The following is an 18,486-nucleotide window of genomic DNA, read 5'->3' on the forward strand; positions in this document are numbered from 1 at the left end:
AGTTCTCAAATGATAAAGTATGTGATGCCTGTGCAAAATGGAAAAAATAAGATCATCCTTCAAAGCCAAGAAAGGCATGAGCACAACCAGACCTCTGGAGCTTCTCCACATGGACCTATGTGGACTAGTCAGAATTCAAAGCAGAGGAGGTAATAAGCATATTCTTGTAGTTGTTGATGACTTTTCGAGGTTCACCTGGAACATGTTTCTGCGGACTAAGGATAAGATGGTCGGACTTCTAATCACATTTGACAAAGCTATTCAACTGAAGGTCAAATGCAAGATTGCTAGTATCAGATCTAACCATGGCACAAAGTTTGAGAACTCTAAAATTGAAGGCTTTTGTGCTAAAAATGAAATCAATCACAATTTCTCTGCACCAAGAACTCCTCAGCAAAACGGAGTTGTTGAAAGGAAAAAAAGAACATTGGTGGATAGTGCTAGAACTATGTTGATTGACTCAGGGCATGCAATGAATTTTTGGGCAGAAGCAGTCAACACAACATGCTATGTTACAAATAGGTGTGTTATCAGGTCTGTGATCAAGAAAACACCTTACAAATTGTTGAATGACAGAAAACCTTCAATTGCTCATCTTAAACCATTTGGGTGCAAATGCTTTGTACTGAATAATGGAAAGGATGACCTTGGAAAGTTTGATGCCAAGAGTGATGAAGGGGTGTTTGTCGGGTACTCTTCTACCAGCAAGGCTTACAGGGTTTTTAACAAAAGAACTATATGCGTTGAAGAGAGAATGCATGTGATATTTGATGAATTTGAGAAAAATGATGAGCACAAAGAAGACCATGAGTTGGAGGAGATGATCAAGAGAAAACAGGATAAGGCAATTCAAAATCCTGGAAACAAACAGGTTGCAAAAGAAAATGGTGCAGAACACATAAGAGAACCTAGTCCCTCTAGTTCAGCCCGGAAGGTATTATCTCAAAATCCAGAAGATGATGAAGGTGAATATGATGCTGATGTGGAAGAAGAGATTACCATTGAGTCCGGATGGAAACATCAATCCTCACATCCACTGGACAATCTCATCTCTCCACTTGACTTTGGAATACAAACTAGATCCAGAACAAGAAATCTAATTGCTTATTCAGCCTTCATATCATCCATTGAGCCTAAGAATATCAAAGAGGCTTTACAGGATTCAGATTGGGTAACATCAATGCAGGAAGAGCTTCATCAGTTAGAGAGAAGTAAGGTGTGGCACCTGGTCCCCAGACCACTCAACAGAACCATTATTGGGACATGATGGTCTTCAAAAAAAAATTGATGAGCATGGGATCATCACCAGAAACAAGTCAAGACTTGTGGTGCAGGGATAGAATCAAGAGAAGGGGATTGACTATGATGAGACATTTGCTCCTGTAGCCAGAATGGAAGCTATTAGAATCCTGATAGCCTTTGCCGCCCACATGGAGTTTAAACTGTTTCAAATGGATGTCAAGAGTGCCTTCTTGAATGGGAATTTGAAAGAGAAGGTGTATGTCAAGCAGCCTCCATGTTTTAAAGATGCAGACCTGCCAAATCATGTGCTGAAGTTGGATAAAGCTTTGTATGGTTTAAAGCAAGCTCCCAGAGCTTGGTATGAATGCTTGTCAAAATTCCTCCTTGCAAATGGGTTCTAAAAAGGTAAAATTGATAATACATTGTTCCTAAAATCCATAGTTAAGGAGTTTTTTATTGTGCAGGTATATGTAGATGATATCATCTTTGGAGCTACTTCAGATTCACTATGCAAGAAGTTTGCTGATGTAATGAGTAGTGAATTTGAAATGAGCATAATGGAGGAGCTTACTTTCTTTTTGGGACTTCAAATCAGACAGATTTCTCAGGGAAAATCCATCTGTCAGGAGAAGTATATAAAAGAACTGCTGAAAAAGTTCAATTTGCTTGAAGCAAAAGTCCTTGATACTTCTATGAGCACAAGTGTGAAACTTGACCTGGATGGAGATGGAATTGAAGTAAATCAGACCATGTACAGGGGAATTATTGGGTCACTTATGTATCTCATTGCTAGCAGACCTGACATAGTCTTCAGTGTAGGGATGTGTGCAAGGTTTCAAACAGCACCAAAGGAATCACACTTGAAGGCAGCCAAGCGAGTTCTGAGATATCTGAAGGGCACATAGGTATTGATCCTCTTCTATCCCAGTGGTGACTCATTTGATCTAATTGGTTATGCTGATGCTGATTATGCAGGTTTTCTTGTTGATCGAAAGAGCACATCAGGCATAGCACACTTTCTAGGATCATCACTAATTTCATGGGGGGACTAAGAAGAAAAACTCAGTGGCACTGTCTACAGCTGAAGCAGAATATGTGGCTGCTGCATCTTGTTGTGCACAGCTACTATGGATCAAGTAGCAGCTGGAAGACTTTGGAGTTCTCACAGACATTATCCCTCTAATTTGTGATAACACCAGTGCAATGAACATGTCCAAGAACCCTGTTCAGCATAAGAGGACAAAGTACATAGATGTGAGGCATCACTTTCTGAGAGATAATATTGAAAAGCAAAATGTGGTGATGAAGTTCTGTAAGATAGAAGATCAATTGGCTGATATCTTTACAAAACCCTTGAGTAAAAATTGTTTCATCAAAAATAGGTTAAGGCTAGGGATGCACAAAATCACTTGATTTCATGACAAGTCTACAAAAAATCTTCCATTTGATTACGTTAAGGAGGGAATGTATCTATACTTATTGTAATGTGTATCATTTGAGAATTCACTTCTGGTACCTTAATGCAGGTATACACTCATGGCATGTTAGCTGAAGGGAAGATCTAATCATACAGGCAAGGCTACATACTAAATGGGACCTGGTCCCCACGAGGTTAATATCACTTATGCTACACTGTATGTCTGTCGTCACTGCCACATGTCTCCTACCCATTCATCGCGTCAATTTCAGACATTTTTTCACTTTAGATCCAAGAATTACAACTTTTCAGGGACCCAATACCTCTTGGACTTAAATATAAACGTAACTTCTATTAATCCAAACATCTTAACCTCTTTCAAATCTCTTTTGTGATTTCTTACCTCGTTCTTAAATTGCCATTTCTTCTTCATCAAAATGACTAACTCCACTTTCTCTTCAAAGCTTCCCTTTTCTCAAGAGATTGAAAACCCTGGTTCCTTCAATTTCTTCACCCTCTCCCCAGAAGAATCTCCGTTGACACCATTCTGTGGTGTTGGTGAAATGGGCGAGTCCATCACACCTCATACTAAAGTGGTGGCTTCTCCTAATGTTCCATCTAGGGAGATCTTACCCTGCTCGCCGATGTTAGTTCTATCTGGTGAGAAATCTCCAAACTCAGAATCCCAATCAGTCATAAAACTAAGTGCTGACCCTCCTACTGAAGAACTTGAAGTATTGTCTAGGGGACTGTCTTCTACTATGTCTGAAAGATTATTTAATGGAGATCTGCCGCAGGGAAAGGGTCCTGAGTCGAATATTCTAACAGCAGGGGAAGAATTAGTAGATCTAAAAAGTTTGGCCTCTCTTAGAGGTGATGTTCAACCAACCTTGCTGGAACAAGAGTTGAGGTCTATGGAGCAGGTCCCTCACAGTGTTTTACCCGTGTTTAACCAAACACCTAGGTTGTTTGACGTTGAGAGTGATAAGGAAGAGGAAGAAGAAGTTCCTTTGAAATGGAGCAGAAAAGGGGTGCGAGGAGCCAACACTTTAATAGTTGGTGTCCCTGATTTGGAAACAGTTAAGAGTACTCCTGAGGTTGTTCTTACTGATGAGCCTGCTGAGTTTGCAAATGAGAGAAAAATAAAAGGGAAAGAAAAGTTGGTTGAGTCCAACTCAAAAAAGGACAAGAAGAGGTATGGAACTAAGAGTGAAATGCAGAAAGATATGGGGAGTGCCATTGCAGTGAATGTAATTCAAACTGAGAGGATTAGGAAAAGAAGATGGGAAGGTCACTTGCCTGAAGAACCCACATCAACTCCTTTGCTTGTTGGGACCAGTGATATCGAATCTGATGATATCACTGCATATGTGACAAAACGAAGAAAGGAAGTTGAGGCTGAGAGGGTTTAATCAAAGGGATGTCAGAAGCCTGTCAAGAAATCTCCTGTGAAGAAGGAGAGAGTGAAGAAAAAGGGTACTATTAAATGAAATCAGGACCAGGTCCTAGTGTTCCAAAACAAGTTGCAGACAAGGAAATGACCAGGGAAGAGCGCATAGCTGAAATGGAGAACTACAAAGTGTTGAACAACAAAGTTTTTTATCCTAATATTATAACCGAATTTGGTATGTCCAATCTCTTTTATGTTGTTTCTCTACAAAGTTGGGGCCATCTATTCGAACCCCTAGTACCTTATTTGCATGAACCTGAGGTGAGCGAATTTTACTACAAAATGGAGTTGATAAAGGTTGGAGGAATTAGTACTTCTGTCAAAGATATTAAGGTCATTTTAGATGAGGAAACTTTGGGGATCATTCTAGGTGTTCCTGCGAGAGGAATCCGATCAATTGAAGGTTGCAAGCCATCCAGTGTGTTCTCATAACATACCACAAAACGTTGGGACATCAAGCGTGCAGGAATGCCAAAGAAGTTTCTCAAATGAGAATATTAGCTACTCTTTGAGTTCATCAACAAGGTGATGGTACCAAGGACGGAGAAGAGAACTGTAGCATCTACTGCTGCTCTATTTCTCATGGAGAAGCTGGATGAACTTAAGGAAATAAATCTCCCTACTATAATGCTTGAACATATGCACAGGGTGATGACCTAGAAATAGGCAAAGCACGGCATCTCGTATTGCTACTTGTTGAATTATGTGTTCAAACATTTCGAAGTGCCTTTGGGACGAGGGGTACCTGGTACCACCAAGCAAATGTTCACTGCTGCTACCCTGCTAGAATGTGAGTATGTTGAAGAAAAGGCCAGGGGTAGGTCTCAGGGGGCAGATCTTCTAGAACAGCAAGCCTCTCTTGAATAAGAGTTGACTGATCTCACTGTGATCTTAAATGATAAGGAGGTTGAAATTGCACAACTAAAATCTCAGTTGTAGAAGGTTGTTTTAATGGGACCTGGTACCAGTAGTGTAGATGAGCAAGTAGTGCAAAAGTTGAGAGCTGAGAATGAGCTGTTGCTGAAGACAAATGCCTCACTCAGTGAGGAAGTCAAGGCTCTCAACAAGCAAGTTATTCAGGCTCATGAGGCTGCAAATGAGTGAATGCCCTTGCTCATGCGTACCCTTAATCCCCTTCCCCCTCCGTCCGAAACGAGTCATGTTTCCCTAGTTTCTTTTCATTCCTGGTTTAAAACTCTTGTGGCTATGTGTATTGTTTTGACTGACTATTGTGGTCAGTTTTTGTGATCTAATGCTAATTGCAACTGTCCCTTGTTCAGTATGGTTTAATGTTCTCTTTATGCTTACATGTACATGCTCTGTGTGGCCCATGGCCCTGATTTCTTAAATGCTTTGCGTATAACTCGCATATGTTTACTGCTATTGCTTTTCAATAATGTCAAAAGGGGGAATTTTCGGTAAACTGTTGTGAAATAAGGGAACTGAACAAAGTAAGAAGAACAGTGATAGGGGGAATAGGTGACAGGGGGAACTAATGTAATTTTTGAATGAATGTTTAACACTCATGTAAGGTTGCTTGTAGGTTGTTTGTCATCATCAAAAAGGGGGGAAATGATAAGTCTTAATGCTCCCAGATGTTTTGATGATCTCCTCACAAGTGCAGGGACCCGGTCCTCTGCAGAGTGTGCTCGTCGAGGGTCATATGATGTACAGCTAGAAATTTGTCTGCGTCAGAAAGTTGGTGAAGCCGCCAGTGTACTACACCAACCAGAAGCGACGAGGTTGTTTGTCCAAAGGGTATTAACTCTTGATGTTTGATATATTTAAGACCAAAAACAACAAACAACTCATTCATTCAAAGAGAGACATTCAAGCTTCAAAACAGCAGGGACCTGATAGATTGCATTATTGCTTCCTATACCAGTTGTTACTTTGATTGCTTGTAATCGTTCTTATATTGTAGGGATCATTTTGATTGTGATAGAAACGTTTCAAGCTTGTGTGAATCATTGTAACAAATTAGTTGTGAGTAACTTAGTGTCTTACGTCAAAGTATATATTAATCAGTCAGGATTAGTATAGTGGGCAGTGTTGTATCTACTTAGGCTCGGTTAAGTAATAGGTGATATTACTTAGTGTGGAGATTAGCAGGTTAATCTCAAGTTGTAAACTGTGTTTTACTTTTGCTTGTGAAGTTTAGTGAAACCAGTTTGAAAATCCCTGCGAGACAGGTCATGGTTTTACTCCCTTGAGCAAGGAGGTTTCCACGTAAAGTTGTGTGTACAATCTTTACTTTCAGCATTTATTTACTTTAAGTATTTATCTGCTTCTTGTCATTGTAAATCGTGCTCAGGACCTGGTCCTATCGTAGCTAAGTGGAAGTAGACATTCCAACATTGGTCAACGAGGATTAACTAGATGAAAATCTCTCGATAAACCTTCTATAGTAACCAGCCAATCCTAAGAAACTCCGTATATCAGTTGGAGACATGTGTTTGGGCCAGTTTTGCACTGCCTCAATCTTCTGAGTGTCAACTAAAATCCCTTCGCCAGACACAATGTGGCCTAAGAACGCCACGTATTCAAGCCAGAACTCGTACTTAGAAAACATGGCATATAACTCTCGATCCTTGAGAGTTTGGAAAACTATTCTAAGATGAATAGCATGGTCCTCCTCATTCTTTGAATATATCAATATGTCATCGATAAACATGATAACAAATATGTTGAGATACGGCTTAAACACTCTGTTCATAAGATCGATGAATGTTGCAGGAGCATGAGTCAAACCAAAGGACATCACAAGGAACTCATAATGACCATAATGGTGTTTTTGGGATGTCACTTTCTCTTACTTTCAACTGATGGTAGCTAGATCTAAGGTCTATCTTAGAGAAGAAAGTGGAACCCTTAATTTTTTCTAAAAGGTCATCAATTCTTGGAAAGGGATACTTATTCTTTATGGTGACCTTATTCAACTAGCGTTAATCAATACACATCCTAAGGGAACCATCTTTCTTCCTCACAAATAACACCGAAACACCCCAAGGTGATACACTTTGATCGGATGAAGCCCTTACTAAGAAGATCTCTTAACTACTCTTTTAACTCCTTTAACTTAGTCAGAGCCATTCTACGTGACAGAATAGAAATGACTTGAGTATCGGGAAAAATATCTATTATGAAGTCTATTTCTCTCTCTAGAGGGACTCTGGGAAGATCATCTAGAAAGACCTATGGAAACTCACTCACCACTGGAACTGACTTAATAGGTGGTGTCTCAACAGCAGAGTAATTAAATTGGACTAAGTGATAGATACACCCCTTAGAAATTAACTTTCTGACCTTAAGGTATGAAATGAAACGACCCTAAGGCAGTGCTGAACTACTCCTCCACTCTAAAGGCTCATTAGGAAATTGAAATTTGACTACTCGAGTTCTACAATCAATTTAGGCATAGCAAACATGAAGCAAGTCCATACCTAGAATAATATCAAATTCCACTATATCTAATTCAACTAAGCTAGCTATGGTGTCCTTGTGATTGACTAAGCTGGTACAATCATGAGAGACTCTTTGTGCTAGAATAGAATCACCAACAGGTGTAGAAATATTCAAGGGCTCAAGAAGTTGTTCAGTGGAAATGCCAAATTTCATGCTACATAAGGAGTCACTAAAGACAAACTCGCACCTGGATCAAGTAAGACATAAACATGAAAAGTAAAGACTTTAAGCATAGAATGGTGATTCTCCTAATCCTAGTGACTAGCACCTAATGACTAGTTATAGCATACATATGGTCCATACGGGTCTATTCCTGAATTAGCTCCTCTCTGGGTATTTATATCTACTGGAGCTTCTAAAGAAGGTTGGGATTTATTGCCCCTATTACTCTGCCTGTTCTTAGGACATTCTCTAGAAAAGTGACCAATCCTTCCACACTTGTAGCAACCATCGGTACCAACACGACATTCTCTGGGATGAAGCTTACCACACTTACCACAAAGTGGGTTGTGAGTGAACCCTTGTGCCACACTTTCCTACGACTAAGAACCCTGAGCTCTAAAATTTTGGGAGTTCTGGATTCTGTAATCATTTTTGTTCTATGGTGCAGGCGCACTAGCTGACAATGGAGCAAGCCCGAATGACCTTTGCTGAAAATATGACCGATTTACATTCATGGTCTTCTGCTGGCCGGACTCATGATTTGTTGTCTTAGCCCTCTTAATGCAGAACTCTTCTCTGTCTTTCAACTTGTCTTCCTCAACCTCCTATACATGAATCATGAGCCTGGCTATGTCCATGTCTCCCATCAACATGGCCGCCTTACCTTCCTTACTCGAAAAGCGGGATAACCAGACCCAAACAAGCTCATCTTGCTCCTCATATAAGCCACCATCTCCGGAGCATAGCGGGATAGTTGAGTGAACTTGAGGTTGTAGTCCTGCACACTCATATACTCGTGCTTCAGATTAAGAAACTCTATTACCTTTGCTTTCCATATCTCCGGGACAAGAAGCACAAGAAGAAAGCATCTTAACACAGTGCAACTCAACTGTGGTGCCCCATTTTCCTTGTTTTTCATCCACTGATCAAACCATATCCTAGAAATGCCTTTGAGCTGGTATGTAGCAACCTCCACACGCTTATCATCAACACCATGCATGACCTTAAACACTTTATGTAGTTGATCCATGATTTTTTCTCAATCTTTGTTGAGCTTCGACTTAGTGAACTCCAGAGGATTCATCCTTAGAAACTCTCGGACTCTAGATGTATCATTCACAACCTGATGGTCGGATCTTTGGCGACCAACATGTGTTATCACCACTTGAGTCAACATCTAAATGGCGTTCTTGAATTCAATATTGGTCACATCTCCCTAAGGGGGTTGCACTTCTGGTGCATTCGGAGCTTCTTGACATTAAGTATTAACATTCCTCCTAGAAAGATGCCCTCGAACAGCTCCTCGTGGAGGCATGATCTGAAAAGACACACGTAAGCACGAGTTAAAGGAAACTTTTATAGAGTTGAGATCTATCACAAGAACAGAAGTAAGATGAAAGTGAAATGTTCTTAAATGTCGTAGCCTCCTAATTATATATGTGGCATGCTTCCACCGATAAGAAGGACCCTACAGACATGACTTCATATACACTGTAGGACTCTTGAACTATGTGCTCTGATACCAAGTTTGTCACAACCAGAGCTTACACCCTAGATGTGATCGGCACTTGAGAACCATTTTTGATCCACAAGCAAACCCTTGGCCTAACTAACTATGACTCACATGACTCTTAAAGATACACGGAAGCCTAAATAGATGAGCATTTAGACATTCAAAGGAATGTTTTAAAACACTATCTTGAAATACTTAACATAATCCAGAAATCAAATAAACCTCCTGAGAAAACAATGGAAAACATCTAATTTGTGTCCGTCTATGAAGCCTCTAACTCTTTCAAGATAGATGTCGGGACAAGACCCACAACACCTCAACTACTACTAAAACCTTAAATGAAATTAGAGTATCATGAAAGCAAGGAGGCCTCACCAAATACTATCTACAAGTGTAAGATGATCTCAACGAAGCGCCTATTGATGATCCTGAACATATGTATCTGCATCATAAAAGATGCAAGTCGAATCATATCAGTACATTAAATGTACGAGTATGTAATATGGTTGACTCAAGATATAATTTAAGTGAATGACTGAAAGCAACTCAACTGAATCAATACATGAGCATAAAGTGAAAACCATTTAAACTTTACAAGAAGATATGCAATAAAAGCAATATGAAAAAAAATATACTTTACTTGTGGAGAATTTCTCTAACCGACAACCATTACTATAAACCTAGCAATCATCCAACATTTCTCCCATGTTGCAAGGGTCATCCTAAACTTTGTTGGGGCATATGATGTTATTGTAACTATGGATCCATCTAATAGGCCTTTCCAGAGGCTGTGAGGAGTCACATGACGAATCAATGTGATCCTATCCTACGTTGGCTACATAGTTTTATGGGACTTTTGAGTTATAAAGGACTCTAACCCGACTTGGTGCTCATACTACTCTCAAAATAATTAATATTAATTATGCTCAATTCACCCTTTACAAAGAAAAGGTCTATCACTTTACTAAATTACTTTTCAAAGACATAACTCATACTTACATTTAAACATAGTTTTATGGAATTATCTTTCAAGCCCAAGATCGATATGCATAGCCACTGAAAACTCTTGTATTTTTCTTAAAATAGAGCCCTTAAACTTTTCATGTTAACTCACTTCAAATTTGAACGCACACTTAGACAAATGATTAGGATATGTAGGGATTTTCAAAGTTAAATGGAGTTTATAGGAGCTAATATATAGAGGGGAAATGTAGCCACAACTTAAAGAAACACGCGTTGGATGAAACAAGGAAAAATTTGTCCAACGACTCCTAGCGTACAACTAGCGCGGGGTGCCAGGCTCTAAAGTATTAGGGCTGGGTTTCGGCGCACTACTGGCATGCCACCCAAGGCCCCAAAGTACTCAGACTGGGTTCAGGTGCGCTGCAGGCGCGCCGCCCTAGCCCTTCCCGAGCGACCTCGACAGTTTTTTTTGTTGAAATTAAAGCTTCAAACTAGTTTGGAATTGGGAAATTTCTCCTAAACCCTTCTTGTTTCTCAAACCCAAAACTAATACATGAGAACTTCAGAAAAATCCTTTGGAAAACATAAATTTACCAACTCAATAGGATTTATGTGAATCTAAGCATGAACAACACTACAAGATTCACAAAAAAAAAAAATCAAAACCCCAATTGTTAAAGAACTGAATTCAAATATCAAGAACTACAAATGGATCCTTTAGATGTAACGATTTCTTGACTAAATTGGGATTTTGGGCTTGAGGACGAAAAAGTCCAACATGGTGAGAAGCCTTACATACCTGGAAAGAACGAAGGTTCTTGGCGAAAATCATCAGAATCTTGAAGAAGCCTTGAAACCTAGCTTTTTCTCCTCTTGGAACCTTGCTCTAATTCCCATAACTGCTAAAGAATGTGAAAAAATTGAATTAACATTGTTTCAGACCTTAATTGGGTGAAGAAAAACGTTGCTAGGCTTAGAAGGGATGGGAATAGACCAAACTATCTTTCTATAAACGATTGAGGTGCCTTAAAAGAGAGGCCTTCACTAAAACGGACATTACTTTTTACTCCGAGCTCGGAATTAAGAAAACTTAGCGGTGTTGGAAAGAGGACTCAATGACCTCTAATTTGATAGGTTATGAGCCACTTAATTCTTTATGTGATAAGAGATATATTCATTTGAAGTCGACCCAAAACTAAAAATTGATGGGTGACTTGCATGAACCCCTTTTTTATCCCTTTTTAAAGTCCGACGTGTTACACTGTGATAACATTAAAGGAAAACATCATTTTCCTCCTCGTTATAGGAAAGCACAAAAAGGCCAGAGAAAGGCATTTAAATGTTTATGGTGATTTTAAAAGTCCATTTAAGAAATTACCTCGATATATGGTTGGACAACAATTATTCAATCCTGGCACAATTTTTGAGTGGGAGCACCATTCTACAACAATGCAAGATGAGCAAATCTTCAAAAATAAATTGTGCTTTTAAACAAAGCATTAATGGTTTCACAAGTTATAGGCCAATCATTTCAATCGACGGCACACACCTTTATGATTTGTATGATATGAAATTATTATTTTCTTTTGCGATTGATGCGAAGGAAACTATTTTTCCACTTGCATATGCCTTAGTTGCACGTGACGAGTCTTGGTCATGGTTTCTCAAGTTATTGTGGACCTATGGCATTTGTGAACGACAATGAATTGGTCTAATTTTTTACCACCATCAAGGAATCTTGCAATGTATTCATTCTTATGATTGATTGAGTCCACCGAACACATATCACAAATTCTGTGTTCGACTCTTAAAAGCAAATTTTAATTAAAAAAATATGTAGATAGTGAACTTGAGAAATTAATGTGGTTAGCTGCTACAGAGCATTAGAAGAAGAAATTTGTGCAACAAATCAAAATATTGTCCCTTGCAGCATATATATGGTTAAATGAACTTCCTTTGAAAAAATGGACATTGTATTAAGATGATGGTCGTAGATGGGATTCCATGACGATAAATGTGTCTGAGTCGTATAATGATTTATTGAAAAAAGCTCAAGGGCTTCCTGTGACTGACATGGTTCGCATAACGTTCAACACTATTGTTGATTGTTTTGCCGAAAGAAATAACATTGTTGTCGCATTACTTCAAAGTAGAATGTTATGTCCTCTTGCAATAGATAAGAAGTTTAATGATAATTATCAAAGAGCCCAAGGGCACACTGATTTGATGACTTACAACACTGGTGATGGAGAATTTCTTACTTTTGCTCATGATGATAAAGGTGGAAATGTCCGCATGGTTACTGCAAAAGGTAAGCAATGTTCTTTTGGAAAATGGAAAAACTATCATATGTCATGCTCGCACGCTATTAAATTTTGTGGGTTCCATGGAATGGATAGGGTGGTTTGGGTCAAACAAATTAGGCTTTAATTAATTAAATTTCCAACCAATTACAACATGCCACGTAATAAATGAAATAATTAAATATATTTACTAAGTAGTCTGTTAGTCAAAAGGGCAAAATAGGTCCCTAAAGGTTAACCCCAAGGGTATTTTGAGGCCAAAAGGTAAACGAGGGGTATTTTTGTACCAATTCTGATACTATAAGGGTATTTTAGACCCTTCTCCCTAAAATAATTAATCTAAACAGAAATTAAATATCTAATATAATAGTAATAAATTATGAATTACATAATAGGGGGGTAAAATGAGAAGTTCAGCAGTCCTACTCAATTATTATGTGTTGAAACAACTGAATATTATATTTTTTTTAAAGATTAATTCTCCTTAAATATTTATTTTCTTTCTTTTGATGGTAATGGATGAACACTAAAGTTTTCAATTAATATAGAAGTTGGAACGCATTTTTGCTAATTATGAGAAGTTGAAATGAATCAAATTAAGTAATTGAGGAATATGAAAGAGTTTTTATCATCAAAACTTCAAGAATACACTATAAAAACATACCTAATGTTAGTCATTCAGCATATGCTTTTGTTATTAGGCGTTTTTCTTGATATATATTTTAACATATGATTTTTCATGGGTCTGATTCGTAAAAAGCAGAATAAATTCGACAAGTACTTCCTTTCTCCAACTTCGCATACTACAAAGTACAAACGAATATAAATAGTACCAACCTAGAATCATATATATTTTAACATGTGATTTTCCATGTCAAGATTACACGACACACATGCTTAATGTCTGGTGTTGCTATATATGTTGTCAAAGAAGCAACTTATGTCGATCGAGAAAAACAAATGAGTACATTAATGTCTTGCAAGGGTGAAACTAAAGAGGGTCGCCAGAAAACCACCTATCAACCATTGACAGGCATTGTTCCGGCTTGTATTCAGCAGCTGTATGCCCCGCACCCTAAATAAATTAATTCAAGGAATTAAGATTAAGATGCAATGATGTTGGTTTAGAGTTGTTGCAATATGGAATTGTCCTTACCTTAACAGTTGCATATGTCAGCTCATAATCATTTTGTAAATACTTCATCTTGTATCTACATAAACAAAGTATTTAAAAATTAATAACTATTAATACATGTTAAGGATCGATTGGGTGAGTAAGAAAAGCATTAAGAGAAAGGAACCAACCCTGCAACTTGAGCGTCAACAATCCAAGGCTCCCAATCATCTACAATTGGCAGTTTCAAAGTTTCTATCCATTCTTCCGTGGTCAAATGCGGAACAATCATGTCATGGTCACCGCTATCAAAGTAAAAAAATTGTCAAACAGTCTCGACAGGATATATTATGGTCACTTAGAAGAATGGCGTAACATGAAGAAGGTAAAGCTATCTTGGAGTAATACCTATAAATTAGTGCTCGACAGGATTTGTTGGTGAGATGCCGATGATAATCAATGGCACTTGGGACATCATACGCATATGACTCGGTTCTCTCCTTACCTCTATAACGCATGCTTTCATTGCATCTCACCCACTCCAATGTCGTTCCCTGGGTTTTTTACATGACCATATCATTCAAAAACCAACTGGTTAGCATTAGATATGGACAATAGGAATAAAAACTGTATTTGCATACCTCACGAACGTTTAGTGCTTTCTGGACAGCTTTATCATTTGCCCAAACATATGAGTATATGTAATTTTTTTCCTGGTTTTTGGGTTTAAGAAGTTAACTCTGCAAATTCTTGTATAATATACCAACAGAATTAACACAATACATGATGCTAAGAAGGCCTCGTTGGGGGGAGGGAAATAGAGACTTACTCGACACCATGGTCCTGCAATTGGAAACACTGAATGGACATTTGTAGGAGCTTCTTGGAGAAATGGAAGGTCACACCAAGGTTCTAAAATATGCGCCTCTTTTATGTTCTTGAGACACTAATCACATGCAATGACTGACTATTTAAGCATAATTGGACTTTGAAGATATCTTAGCATTTTATAAGTGTAGAATTTGATTCCTTACCCTTGTTACTTTCTGAAGATCATTTAGACATAATGTGTTATGTGGATCAATGTCAATATAATTCTCATTGCAATTTTCTTTAGCGGACTACACAATAACATAGGGAAGATTAGTTGCAGAATCATAATGAATTATATGTAATTTCTAGTTGAACTACTGAAGAAGTTAATAGTACAGAACATAAGCTATTAGATACCTGATAGATCTTCTCTGAAATAAGTGCCATATGGTTAGCATATTTGACTTTACCATTGACGTCGATGTATCTATCTGTTTGAGCATTGCCTAGTATATATCCCTACATTCAATCCAAAACCTCAGGTTTTACAGCAGAACTTAAAGTGAGAAAGTATCAACAATGAGAACAGAAAGAAGAGGTGAGCAATTAAATGTATTGTAGTTCATACTTTGATATTCAGTTGAGGCTTGTCACCAACTTCAATACCTTGAGAGAAAGAAAAAGGTGATGAAACAAGATAACAAAAAGACTGATGTTGAACTCATGTACAAGATACAATACCATCATATATTTTGCGAGTAAGCGGTGGAACAAAAAATCCTGCATAGGAACTACCACTAACATATAGTGGGTTCTTGAGATACTTGGGATGATCCATAAGCCACTACAACACAACAATTTCAGTCTCATGAATTTGCTTATGAAGTTCTGATCGACATTGAGACATGAGATGTAAGATATATAAATAAATGTTGTTGGAGAAAAAGATTCAAACATGTTGGGCTCTTGTGACTTTTTAAAACAGGTCTCAAATTGTAAAGTTTCCTTTTTTTTCAAGATTTGGAATACCAATGGATAACAAATCCAACTACAATGAATCAATATTTCGAGCTACACATAAAAATATGGATGAATTTGCTCAGAACAAAATTGTCTCACCTTTCTAAGGAATTCATAAGTTAGAGTTACAGAGAGGGTATCACTACAGTTGTAAGCTTCTGAAGTGTTTGCGTATGAGTAGCCTGTGCCAGCTGGTTGATCTATAAATATTATGTTGGCCACCTAATAATGAAAACCAGATTATAGACGAGCAACAATAAAAATATAAGCCAATTGTAAACGACTAAGCTTACAAAACCTTGGTCCAAGAATATGAGTTCAACTCCAATTTTGGGAAATTTCCACTAGAATTTGCATAATCAAAGGTTAAAGGACCTGAAAGAAGCATCAAGGTCATTTCTACAACTCATTAACTTTTGAGATATATATAATAATCCAAACAAGAAGCATACAATTGTTCACAACAAATATATCTCTTAGACTCCGAGACTCTTAACCTAAAATTGATCTTTTAGCCATCGTCCTTACTGCTTGCACGTTATGTACATATATTGATACATAGTGGACATTATTTATGAGCCCTTTATACAATCTTGACTAGTTTTCAATATTTATTTTTCGCAATCAACAAATCATCACAGAAGTCAAAAAGTTAAGAAGATCAATCTAGAGGAAATCAAGCAATCAAAAGCGAAGACACAAGAAAAGAAAGGACACACAGATCTGGGAATCAAGAGGAAATTAAGCAATCTGGAGTAAAGACATACAGATTTGGGAATCAAGATCAACTTGCACCTGAAGAATAAGGATCCAAAGAAAGACAGAATACTTTGTACAAGGCAGAAACAAATCATGACGACCAAAAAGGAAAAGGATCACACAGACATATCTGATATGGACGTGTATACTCAATTAAGGAATACTTGATTGAATGAAACACCTTTGGGTTAGAGTTTGTGTCAAAATAGTAAATCCGATAGAGTGAAGTAAAGATCCATACAACCGAGTTCTACAAAAAACTCTAAAAAAACCCTTCTAACCCAAGGGGACTGGACTAAACATCACACCGGTGATCAAAACCAATATAAAAACCTTTGTCTCTAATGCTAACTTGCAGGAAAGTCGATTTCCATGTAAAAGTTTTAGAGTTAAGATTAGTTTAATCGATGTATCATATACCTTGGATTATCAATGCAAAGTTGATTTAACTGGTTAGTTTTAATTGCATATCGAAGCTAATAAGTATATGGGATAAAATTGGCATACCCATCTCATATAGAAGGGTAGATAGACCAGAACAACCAGGACCTCCAGTGAGCCAAAGCATGAGAGGATCATTTTGTGGGTCTCTCTCAGATTCTATGAAGAAATAAAACAGCTGCACTTTTTCCTCTTGTCCAACACCAATGTAACTGATATATGAACATAACAATTAAGTGTCTATTTATATACAGAATGACAAAATTAATACTATCAACTTACCCCGTTTCGAGTGTGAATGGAAGTTTTCCTTCGAATCCAGGAAGAGACTCAACGATAAAGTGCGAGGAGACGACATGAGACACAAGTAGCAGCAGTAGAAACACAATAAATCGCACCATTGGAGTTGAATGGAATTGAGAAAATTAAGTGATGAAAGCTTTTGAAAAGTTGTGAAAAGAGAAGAGGGGCACTAATATATAGAGGCTTAACTTCACGTGTCCGGTGCCCTTCACACCAAAAAACTTGCACATAGGACAACAAATGTAATCTTTTGAGTTTTGACCATTTTCCTCAAATTTCTATTTAGATTGATTACACATGATATATATTTATCAGAGCTATTGATGTCTCATGAAAAGAAATATAAGAAGAAACATACTAGTAGAAAGTTAAGAAAAATAAGAAGAAAATTAAACAAATTATATCTAGAATATAAACAACTCAATATCACAAAAACTGATAACAACAAATTAGATCAATTAATAGATAATATATCTAAAATAGAATATAAATATATCCAATATTTAAAGAAACAATGAATAACGAGAATAACGAATACAGACAAAAAACTTACTGAAATAATTATAGCAAAAAGACAAGAATTGAGACATAGGCAAAATAGACTTAACAGTAATATATCTGCAGAAAATTGTAAAAAATCTATAGTAGCACAGAGAAAAACTATTTTATATCTACAAATACAAATAGGAAACTTAGAATATAAACTACAACACAATTTATAAATGAATAAAGAAGAATACGCAATAGATGAAAAAACATATGAAAACTATGACGGATTAAAAATAAAAGATAATATTTTCTAATCTAGGAAGAAGATATAAGAAAATAGGTGACAATCTAAGTTTAATGTTAGAAAAGAAACGGTAAAACTAGAAGATAGTTTAACTGCTATGATAAGAATAACAAAAGAAAATGAAGAAATAGATAGAAAAATGGAAATTGAAAAAATAAAACAACAAGCAAAAAAAGGAAGTACAACAATTAGAAGAAGTAAAAAATACTAAAATAATAGAACTAGAAAAAGAGCTGGCAATATTAAAAGAAATGTATGAAATTAAACAAAAAGAAAAAGAACAAAAAACAAAATTAGCAAATGAGATAAATAAATTTAAAGAAAAATTGCATTTAGAAGAAGAACTAGAAGAAAAAGAAGAAAATAACCAAGATAACCTACTTGAAATAAGAATTGATGAAATAAATGACGATGAACTAGATGAACAACATTCAGAAACAAGGGAAACATATACGGAACTTTTAGCAAACCTAGATAACACAAAGAATTTAGAAGTAAATACAGGAGACGTGGACATGGATGAAAAACCTAGTACATCAGGAATAAAAAACCCAAAAAATTTAAAATATTATAATGCAAACTATGAACAATATGATAAAGAAAAAACTATATGGGATAAAGGATTAAATAAAAAATGGATGCCTAAACCAATAACTGGACAACATGATTTTGTAGATTTAGACTGTGTAACAGATATAAATAAAACAATCCAATTATGGATAGGATAT

General features: G+C 36.9%; 1 protein-coding gene across 1 annotated transcript; it reads right to left on the reverse strand.

Moving 5' to 3' along the window:
- Positions 1-13,365: 13,365 nt before the first annotated feature.
- LOC102586969 (serine carboxypeptidase-like 13) lies at positions 13,366-17,164 on the reverse strand. Its single transcript, XM_006353913.2, has 14 exons — positions 16,945-17,164; positions 16,729-16,874; positions 15,761-15,837; positions 15,562-15,684; positions 15,184-15,286; positions 15,071-15,108; positions 14,860-14,961; positions 14,664-14,750; positions 14,459-14,575; positions 14,271-14,342; positions 14,038-14,183; positions 13,821-13,934; positions 13,672-13,726; positions 13,366-13,590 (listed from the first exon to the last, which is right to left on the reverse strand). Exons 1-14 carry the CDS (start codon positions 17,061-17,063, stop codon positions 13,507-13,509), a joined length of 1,383 nt encoding a protein of 460 aa, XP_006353975.1. The 5' UTR covers positions 17,064-17,164; the 3' UTR covers positions 13,366-13,506.
- Positions 17,165-18,486: the final 1,322 nt, after the last annotated feature.

This window comes from Solanum tuberosum, unplaced genomic scaffold (genome assembly GCF_000226075.1).
Source record: "Solanum tuberosum cultivar DM 1-3 516 R44 unplaced genomic scaffold, SolTub_3.0 scf00165, whole genome shotgun sequence".
NCBI classification, from domain to species: domain Eukaryota; kingdom Viridiplantae; phylum Streptophyta; class Magnoliopsida; order Solanales; family Solanaceae; genus Solanum; species Solanum tuberosum.